Source organism: Phycodurus eques, chromosome 16 (genome assembly GCF_024500275.1).
Source record: "Phycodurus eques isolate BA_2022a chromosome 16, UOR_Pequ_1.1, whole genome shotgun sequence".
In the NCBI taxonomy this organism is placed as follows: domain Eukaryota; kingdom Metazoa; phylum Chordata; class Actinopteri; order Syngnathiformes; family Syngnathidae; genus Phycodurus; species Phycodurus eques.
In genome coordinates, this window is record NC_084540.1 from 6,388,939 (window position 1) to 6,400,128 (window position 11,190).

Below are 11,190 nucleotides of genomic sequence, written 5' to 3' on the forward strand. Positions count from 1 at the left end.
TGATGTAATGCATAGAATACAACCTCTCATCTCCCTTCAATTATATGTTTCAGATTGTATATGTGTGCGCAATTGGTTAAAACTTTGATGAACGCGCGCGCACATAAAATGACTTAATTTTCGGTGGCGCATGATTAAAACTGACGTAATTCCACCCTCTTTTCGTCGAATTTAATCAAATAATATAGTCTATTTAAACACATAAATTATGTTCAACCTACTTGAATGAACTAAATTCGAAGGCCTTTTTTTAATGCACACATTCACGCACACACAATTCTCCTCATTCGCTCTTCTTGCGTCTCTCCATCCTCCCGCTCTCTTTGCATTAGACGCGAGTCAGCCGACGCCAGCGGGGAACTGCAGTGAGTGTGCGCACGCTCGTGCATGTTTGTTTGTGCACGGAGAAGCCAATGGGACGAAGAGCTGATAATAGATGCAAATTATCCTGAAACACACACACTACAGAGGGAGATAGGGAGAGGGGGGATGGAGAGTGACTGAGGGTGTGTGCGTGTGTGTGCGCACGCGCGCGTGTGGTGGTGTGTGTGTGTGCGTGTGAGAGAGAGAGAGAGAGAGAGAGAGAGAGAGAGAGCGAGAGAGAGAGAGAGAGGGGGGGGGGAATATGAAACAAGTCATTTGCAGAAGAGTAAATCACAGAAAAGCCGTTTGAGAGCACGACAGGGTTTCAGCTTTCAACTCTAACGCCGGAATTGTGATGCGCACCAGCCTTTCCTCCTCCGCTTCCCCTTCTCTGGTTTCTCCATCGCTGGATATTTCATGGAATCAGTGTGAAAATTGTTGTTTTTGTGGTGGCGGCATTGTCTGCTCCCGCTCTGGCTGCTTGTCGTCACCGAGCTCAGCTCGTCAGTTGTGGCCGTGAGAGGGAATACCACAACAGACTCTCGCTCACTTTCTCCCTCCCCTCCGTCTCTCTCCGTCTGGTGCTCTTTCTCTAGCCTGAAAACACAACCGAAGCAGACAAACATAACTGAGCGCCGCCGGTCACTTAGACTCTGACTCGAACGACGCGCAAACAAAAGAGCGAAAGATGAGTTCGTATTTCGTCAATTCACTCTTCTCCAAATATAAAAGCGGGGACTCGTTACGCCCAAATTACTATGAGTGTGGCTTCGCGCAGGACCTCGCCGGTAGCCGGCCCACAGTAGTGTACGGTCCGGGCTCCGGTGCCACCTTCCAGCACGCTCCTCAGATCCAGGACTTCTATCACCACAGCGCCTCAACACTCCCCAGCAATCCCTACCAGCAGAGTCCTTGTGCGGTGACGTGCCACGGCGAATCTGGTAACTTCTATGGATATGACGCCCTGCAACGGCAGACGCTCTTCGGGGCGCAGGACGCAGATTTAGTCCAATACAGCGACTGTAAACTGGGAGGCGCGCCGGGACTCAGCAGCGAGGACGCGGAGGGAACCGACCAGAGTCCTTCACCCACGCAGCTGTTTCCCTGGATGAGGCCGCAAGGTGAGAACTTTCTTTCTCGATGTTTCGAAACATTCTCATAAAGTAGATAGGAGAAACTCTAAGACCTCCTTCTCTGGAGGAGAGAGCAGAATATTTGAGAGTGTATGGGAAACAGTGGACAAAACTTGGAAATTCACTATTTAATTAAGGTAATTGGGGCTTCCTGTGTTCAAAGCAGAACACATAGACATGTTTATGGTTTTATTGCCAGCACCGAAACTTGTGAATGACTTCAGGGTTTAAATTGCACCAACCATTCTGTGCTGCCTGGGCAAACACAGAGAAGGGAAGCAGACTATGGAAAGAATGGTGTGTGTGTGTGTGTGTGTGTCTGTGTGTCTTTGTGTGGGTGTCTGTGTGTCTGTTTGTGTGTTGGGAGCAGACCAGAGAAGGGAGAAGTGAACCCCATCAGAAAGTCCCGTCTCCAGCAGATGGGAAATAGTTGTTTGAGGTACAGTACTCTGGAAAACAAAGTCATTTGCATTTACTTAGGTTGAACATGCACGTCGCTTGCACATGATTAAAAAGGGATAAACTGACGAGATTTACCCCACTTCCCCTAAAAATATTACATCATTTTACCACATTTTAATCGTGTGCTACTGATGCATGTAGTTCCAGTTAAGTAAATTCAAAGGACATTTTTGTCAGTGTCAGTACACTGGGGGAAAAGTCCTTTTAATTTATTTAATTCGAACGTGTACATCAGTTTCACAGTATTAAAATGTGTTAAAGTAACATATTATTTGATTGTTTTCGTGGAAAAGACAAGACTATTACGTCAGTTTACCACATTTTAATCATATGCAATCGAATATTAAGTACTTTTTTTTAGTGTATTAGCAACCTTCAAAGACTTGCTTTAGACATGCGGCTCTGACCTGGGTTAAACCTTTACTGCATTTTCCATTTTACGACTTACTTGTGGTTTTCTGAATTATTCAGCTACACGGGGGCCATGCTGCCTGCATGAGAGAGAAGGACGACAGGGAGAGAAAAAAAAAGAAATGAGGTTCCCTTTTAGGTCAGTTTTAGCACACACACAATGTGTGCATTTTTTGTGTGGAAAAAAATCAAGGGGAGCCTCGGAGCTGTAACCGAACTGAATCGTTCTATCAAACACATTGAATAAAGTCATTTAAATCTATTTAATTCGAGCATCGGTTGCACATGATTAAAATGTGTTGAAAGAACATATATCAATTGATCATTTCCGAGGAAAACAGGGGACATTACTTCAGGTTACCACAGTTTAATCATGTGCAACCGAAAATTAAGTACTTTTTTAATTTATAGGAACGATGGCACACTGCCTTTATTGTGAGTCTTTCTGCAAACACTTTGTTTTGATATTATTTGGTTTGGGAAAATATTTCAAGTGACCACCATAATTTTACAGTGTGTTCACTATAGTCACACAAAAAAATATTAATAAAAGCTAAACACAGCATTTTTCCCCTGTTGCCCCAGCGGCTATGATTCATCACTGCTGGTAAAAAAAAAAAAAAAAAAAAGAAGAAAAAAAGCAGTATACAAGCTCACTTACGTTTCCGCGCCCGTTTCACAAGCCTGTGTAAACTGCAGCGCCTTCAAGCAATGTGTTAGCACTTTGTGTCTATTGCCAGGGTTCTCGGTTGTGTGGCTTGTGCTTACGAATTGTCCGGACACCACACGTTTCACGGCTTTTAATATTGATCAAGCAAAGACCGGATTCATTCGAGGAGACCGTAGTTACATTATTAGTCCAGTGATTAATGCTTCAGTGGTGAGAATCAAAACAGGAAAAGGCGCGACATGCTTGCAGCTCCATGCAATGCAGCTTTAAAACGTTCCTGAACTGTGGTGGGAAATTTCACCTTTACAAAATCATAATAATAATAATTCATGTAGTGTAGTAATAACAGCAGACGGGATTGTTGTCTTCTTTGCAGTCATTTTTTTTGTGTTCAATAAATAAGCGCTAAAGGGAGACTTGTGAATGTGAAGACGTCAGTGAATCCCTTTCAAAACTCTTGAGAATGTTCCCCTATTCGCAACCACAGGCTGTATATTTTAGTCAGAATTTGCCATAACGTTAGAACGGGGATAGGGCAACATGTATTCGGTTAGTGTAATGTGTGAGGAGTTGTCCATTCATTGCCACATAAAACATGTTGTCCATCACTTGTACAGGCAATTCTATTCGGGTTGAAGAATTTCTCTTTATTTAATATCAAAAGTGATTGATACTGCACGTTTTGTTCACCAAAACTGTTTTAATGTTAGATCTTTATGATCAGTAGCATATTTTGTCCGTGTGGCGCATTCATTCCCTTTTATGGTAGGCCATCAAAGCGTAGGACAAACAGTTTTATGGAAATATAATCACTCACATAAATGCCCCGTGTGTGTAATCTGTCGGGAGTCGGACGCCAAGCATTCACTGCATGTGTTAATATTCTTTTTTAATATATCCTTTGATGTTTATCGAAGTTGAGAGGGTGTTGTATGAGAAATCATGTTGCGTTTTAAAATTAAAAATGTATATTCCATTTTTGTTTCACTGCCCCCAGTTGAAAAACTGCTCTGTTTAAAATTTACATGAAAGTATCACTGGGTGAGTTTAATTATAACGGGGAGTATTTGGAGTGAAAGCGTATCAGTCCTTAATGCACGTGAATTGTGGGCTCCAGTAAGTAAATTAGTAATTGAAACTAACTGAGAAAGCTTAGGTTTATTAATCATTTACGACCTTAATCTGAAAGTTGTGGTGAATTTAACAGCTTTTCTGCCAGCGCAACGAATCTTGAAAAACCTTCCGCCGGTGGAGAGAAAACAAACCAAATTCCCTCAGCTGCTCATACGTTTTTCATCAATCCGTTTATTACATATGTTGCAGATAGCCCCTTTGTTTACATTTGGAGTACTGTACTGCATTATTTCCACTGGCTGCATGCTGAAAAAAAGTACTCAATATTCGACTGCACAAGATTTTAAAAAACGGTACACTGACCTAATTTCCCCACTTTTCCTGGGAAATACCCAAACAATTGATGTTAGTTTAACAAAAATGTTAAACATGTACAAATCATGTTCGAATTAAGTGCATTCAAAGGACTTTTTTTATCCAGTGGTCCGTTTCGATGTATGGTGTAATGCATGCAATACACAACAATAATAATAATAATAATAATAATAATAATCATGTTTTTCCTCCCACATCCCAAAAACATGCATGGTAGGTTAATTGACAACTCAAAATTGCCCGTAGGTGTGAATGTGAGTGCGAATGGTTGTTTGTTTGTATGTGCCCTGCGATTGGCTGGCAACCAGTTCAGGGTGTACCCCGCCTCCTGCCCGATGATAGCTGGGATAGGCTCCAGCACGCCCGCGACCCTAGTGAGGAGAAGCGGCTCAGAAAATGGATGGCTGGATGGATAATCATCATCATCATCATCGTGAAAAATTAGCATCTTTTGAAGCAAGAAAAGACTGACAATTATTACATAAACTATATATCATTTTAAATAATACAGATACGTAAAAAATATCGTCTTTCATAATTTTAATTCTGCTGTGGACTGATCTCATCTATTAGTCAAAAACGCACCATAGTCTTGCTTAAATAGTCGCTCATGTTAGTTACTATGATGGTAATTTTCATATGGTTTGATCAATAATGGTAAAGACATGGTATATTGAATTTCCTTCTGAAAATAAATTAATTTTACTGATGTGAGTATTTGAATTATTGGCAGTTGTTATCCATCAAAAGGTCATAATTGTTTCTAAGAAAAAAAGTATTCTTAAAGAATATTTTTCAAATTTTATTGCCAAAATGTCATTACCGTTATGTGTCCGAAATGAAGTTTCATGATTTGCAACATTTTCTGAAGATGCTAATTAAATTTTTTGGTATATAGGATTTTTCTCCATCCATCCATCCATCCATTTTCTTCACTGCTTCTCCTCACTAGGGTCACGGGCTACTGGAGCCTCTCCCAACTACCTTCGGGCGGGAGGCAGGGTACACCCTGAACCGGTCGCCAGCCAGCCAAACGCAGGGCACATAGAAACAAACAACCATGCACACTCACATTCACACCTACGGGCAATTTAGAGTTTCCAATCAACCTAATACGCATGGTTTTGGGATGTGGGAGGAAACACGAGTGCCCGGAGAAAACCCACCCAGGCACGGGAAGAACATGCTAACTCCATACAGGTGGAGCCCTGATTTGAACCCCCGTCCCCAGAACTGTGAGGCAGATGTGCTAACAGGTCGACAATCGTGCTGGCAGGATTTTTCTCCTATTCCTTAATATGCCTGTTCCACACACACGCGAATTAATCTTGGATTTTTTTTTTTTTTTTAGGGGGGGTGGGGGGGGTTCTTTTACAAATAGTCCTTCTTTGTCACTCAAGCTGTCTTTACCGTAAATGCCACCGGAGAGAGCCCCGTTATGCTGCTGCAATACACCAGCGGGATCTTTGTGCTGAAGTGCCAGGATGAGCAGCCATTTTACATTTACACAATAGCACTGACGCAATTATTCAATAGCAAAAGCAATTATGTTATTTCCAAAATATGAATGAATATGTATGAATTTGTGAAAGTGTCGGAAGTACTGCATGTGTTTACCATTATTACAATTGTGTAAAGACAAGAGTGTAATGGGAGTACTTAGTATCATTCATGCACTTGTATCCGCGGAGTCGGAAAGGCGACACATCGAAATTGTGCAACTCACTCAATTTGTATGAAACTTTACCATGATGTACTTTTGTCTTTACCTTTATAAAAAGAAGTGTATTTCACCATTTGCCACCACCATTTGCTCTGTCAATCAGGATTGCCTTTACTATGAATGCCTAAAAAAATTTTTCATCAATAATTTTTCAGCATGGGAGTCATTTGCCAATTTAAAACCAAGGCAGCATTAAAAAAAACAGCAAAATTTTATAAAATTTTTTGTACATTTTTGATCAAATTATATCAAAATGACTTATATGGCTTGGAGCATACAGTCTCTAATAATATGTCTCAATTTCTTGTCTTTTTCTCATCCTCCTCCCCAGTAGCTGCTGGAAGGAGGCGAGGCCGGCAGACGTACAGCCGTTACCAGACTCTTGAGCTGGAGAAGGAGTTCCTGTTCAATCCATACCTGACCCGAAAGCGCCGCATCGAGGTGTCGCACGCGCTGGCATTGACGGAGCGACAGGTGAAGATCTGGTTCCAGAATCGTAGAATGAAGTGGAAAAAGGAGAACAACAAGGACAAATTCCCCAGCAGCAAGAGTGAACAGGAAGCGGTGGAGAGGGAGAGGAGGGAGAAGGAGCTGCAGGATGGCGGGGCAGTAGGTGGAGGTGGAGGAGGTGGAGAGGGTGGAGGCGGCGGAGGCTCGGTGCCAGTTGCGGGAACAGCTGGATCACAGGCCGCTTTGAGCGATGATTGCTGTGAGAAAATTCATTAGCAAATGTAGGCTCAAATTGATAATTTGGTTTGAGAGGATTGGGCAAGATGGGCTGAGTTGGGATGGGGTTCTGCCATTTTGTCTGAATTGGGGATTTGGCTGTCCTGCTATATCCACGTTTCAATCGAAGAGACCGAACTTTAGTTTCCAAAACAGCGACTGGCTATCTGATAGGACTGGAAGGGCCTCAGTGCCCAGTTCTGCTGACTGTAAAGAATGGAAAAAAAATGAAAATAAAAGGGAAAAATAATCTAATGAGGGCAGGATTAATCAATCCAACATAGTCTACTTTAGTGAAGAAAAAAAAAAAAAAAAAATGATACAACAATGATAGCTTCCTTTTTTTGTTGAACACTTGTCGTGGAAACATTTCTATATTGTTCGAAGTTTATCATTAACAATTTTATCTTTGGCAGCTGTATAGTTTTTAAGTTAAAATGATGATGGTGCACTTTTTACTGTACTTCTCACTCCTATGTTGTTGTTGTTGTTATGGCGATTGTTATTAACTATGAAGTTGATGGCGTAGCAATTTATGAAATGTCCAACAACATGAAACTGCCTATTTATGCCGCTTTAGTAGGTCGGGTCTCTTTTTTAAAACACTCTAATCGTCGTTTATCGTTTTAGTTGGTTTTTGATTGATGGTGTTTGTTTATGCTGTCTTCCTTTTCTCTTTAGGGATTAAAAGCATGCGCACAGTGCGGTTAATAAAGGGAAAGTACTTATAAATAAAAATGATTTTAAAATATACAAAGTTAATGCTTGGTTTTATATTTGTTTTGAAATTTGGTCACTGTCTTTGATTGGTGAATAGCCATCCTATTTTTAGTCTACTTTAGTCATTAGCTTGTGAACTCAAAGCAATTAACAGTAGAAAAATTGTTCCTTGTCCTTTTTATAAACTCTCATTTCTTTATTATATTTTCTGTCATAACACAGACTGATAAAACTGCAGTTCAAGCCACTTTTAAGAAAATATCAAGCACACACGCACACACTTCTTCCTATTCAAACACAGTTTTATTTATGGCACACTCCCCCAATTATATCGTTACAAGTCTATATAGTCACAGATTTACACTGCCCTCAATCATCATCATACCAAACACTTGCAGCAGGATTGTTTCCATATGGAAGGCTCAAACACAAAAAAACGAGTCGGCTATAGGTTGAAGCATAAAAAAAAAAAAACAACTCCCGATAGTTTAACATATGCAGTAATAAAAGCAGGTATAGAGGCAGTGATTTGTAATTATGCAGGGCTGTACTGATTGTAAAAACTAGTGTACAGTATATTAATTAGTGTGGAACATTTGTTTAAATTTGTAGAAAATGTGGGTGGTCTCAATAAGCACATTATACGAAAATCATGCTCATTTAGCTAACGAAAAAGAAAACGTTACCTTCCAGACCCTCTATCTGAATTGCATATATAGCACAGCATAATGTGTAATTCCAAACGGGTCATTACAAAAGAGTTCCGTTGCTACGGCACCAACATCACCCTATTTTGTACATTGGAACACATTGTCATCTCCCTCTCTCTAACCGGTTTCCACACTGTAGATGGTGCATATTTTATTTCACACTGTTCCTAACGAAACGTTGTAGAACCCCGGTAGGAAAGAGTGTACAGTACACACCAGAGTCCAGTTTTGCATGTGGTATTAGTCCTTCCAATATACAGTATATCTGTGGTGAGCAACGCCCACTTAAATGCTCGATAGTCGCAACACTGAGCCATAAAAACTGATGAAAACCCACTTTTTACACCAACATGTATCCATCTTGTGCAAGGTAAGATGGATGGCTCTATCAATTTGATTCCTACCTTCTACCAAATAGTTAAAGTAATCCTAACAGAGTATTATGGTGCCAATTGTGCCATATGGGGTTTTAAAAAGCAACCAAGTAAGAAATTTAAACCAAGGGAGATCTCTGTTTACAATTAACCACCCATTTTTAAGGATTGCAAAACAATTTTTACCATTGAAAACATGAAAATAGAATAGAAAGACTATGTTTCAGGGCCAAACTGTTACTATCCTAATACCTTCAATAACTGTACAGACAATTTTTACCAAGAGCCTAACATTTTTAAATGTCAACAAATGTGAAAATGGTGACTCGTTAATTGTGTGGCCAACGTAATTTGAAATAAAGATGCACCTCACACATCTAATTTTTAACATTGTTAACTGTCACTCAAGTGGAAAAAGAAGTTAATGACTGTAAAATGTAAAAACAAACCCACAAACATCCAACCATCCATCCATCCATCCATTTTCCGGGCCGCTTCTCCTCACTCGAGTTGCGGGCGTGCTGGAGCCTATCCCAGCTATCATCGGGCAGGAGGTGGGGTACACCCTGAACTGGTTGGCAGCCAATCGCAGGGCACAAAAAACAACCATTTGCACTCACATTCACACCTACGGGCAATTTAGAGTTGTCAATTAATGCATGTTTTTGGGATGTGGGAGGAAACCGGAGTGCCCGGAGAAAACCCACTCAGGCAAGGGGAGAACATGCAAACTCCACACAGGCGGGGCCGGGGATTAAACCCTGGTCCTCAAAACTGTGAGGCTGACGCGCTAACCAGTCGTTCACCGTGTCGCCAACCAACAAACAAACAAAAAAAAACAAGCAAGCAAGCAAACAAATAAAAACTACTATGTCTTCACTTTCACAATACTTCAAATAATTTCGGCTCTATGCGTCATTCCAGAATTGGAGGACAATTTAGGCACCAGCATTTTTGAAAAACGGGACAATTTATGGCTGAAATAAGTATTTTACACATCACTATTTTTCTCATTAAATATATTTCCAAAGGTGCTATTGATCTGAAAATTTCATGAGATGTTGGGAACAACCCAAGTAATCCATAGATACAAAGATATTAGAACAAATAAGATCAGAAATTAAGTTGTGTCTAATAATGTGAAATGACACAGGGAAAAAGTATTGAACACACAAACTCGTAATTATTTAAAGCTTTGTACAAAAGCCTTTGTTTGCAATGACAGCTTGAAGATGCCTCCTGTATGGAGAAACTAATCACATGCATTTCTCTGGTGTGATTTGGGCCCATTGCTTCACACAAGCAGTCTTAAAATCTTGACGGTTCCATGGGCTTCTTTTATGGACCTTGAGTTTCAGTTCTTTCCAAAGATTTTCGATTGGATTCAAGTCAGGTGATTGGCTGTGCCATTCTAGCAGCTTTATTTTTTTTCTTTGAAACCAATTGAGAGTTTCCTTGGCAGTATGTTTTGGATCCTTATCCTGCTGAATTGTTCACCCTCATTTGATTTTAATCATCCTCATAGATGGCAGCAGATTTTTGTCAAGAATGTCTCTGTATATTTGTCTATTCATCCATCCTTTAATAATGTGAAGTTTACCAGTACCATTTGCTGAAAACCAGCCCCACACCATCATGTTCCCACCTCCGAACTTTACTTTTGGTATGGTGTTTTTAGGGTGATGTGCAGTAAGATTTCTCTACCAAACGTGGTGTGCATTATGGCATCCAAACAGTTAAATTTTGCTCTCATCCGATCAGACACTATTCTCTCAGTATTTAACTGGCTTGTCCAAATGTTGTTCAGCAAACCTTAAACAAGCTTTGACATACTTTTTTTCAGCAATGGTGGCTTGCGTGGTGAGCGTGCATACAGGCCATGGCGGCAGAGTGTATTACTCACTGTTTTCCTTGTGACAACAGTACCTGCTAATTCCAGGTCTTTTTAAAGCTCTCCACAGGTGGTCCTTAGCTCCTGGACAACTCTTCTGATTATTCTTTGCAGTCATCTGTCAGAAATCTTGCGAGGAGCACCAGATCGAGGCAAATCTATGGTGGTATATGTCATGTATGGGGAGTAGCTGGATCCAAGAGCAGGTGGAGGCAGATGATGAACAGTTTATTGAGGAAAGGTAATGGCGGTGGTCCTTGGTGGGTTGGCGGTTGTGTGGACAGGTGGCAGGCAGTGGTGAGGACAGGCGGCTGGCTTGGCGGCAGGAATGACGTGGATCAGGAACACGGGGGGAAAACACTGAGAACAAGGAGAAAGGAGTCAAAAAAGGGAATGATGAATAGAATGACTTAAATGAGGTAAATGGGCCTTAGTACCGCTGGAAGTAACTGCAATACTTTGGCGAGGATTTCCTGGAACAGGCAGGCTTATATACCGGTGGTGATGAGGATGATGCGAGACAGGTGCTGAAACCAGACAGGGGAGGGGGGAGAGAGA

At 41.0% G+C, this 11,190-nt stretch overlaps 1 protein-coding gene across 1 annotated transcript; it reads left to right on the plus strand.

The window, feature by feature from the left end:
- The first annotated feature begins 684 nt into the window (after positions 1–684).
- On the plus strand, positions 685–7,659 carry hoxb8a (homeobox B8a). The gene is made up of 2 exons (XM_061701277.1): positions 685–1,484; positions 6,543–7,659. Exons 1-2 carry the CDS (start codon positions 1,052–1,054, stop codon positions 6,935–6,937), a joined length of 828 nt encoding a protein of 275 aa, XP_061557261.1. The 5' UTR covers positions 685–1,051; the 3' UTR covers positions 6,938–7,659.
- Positions 7,660–11,190: the final 3,531 nt, after the last annotated feature.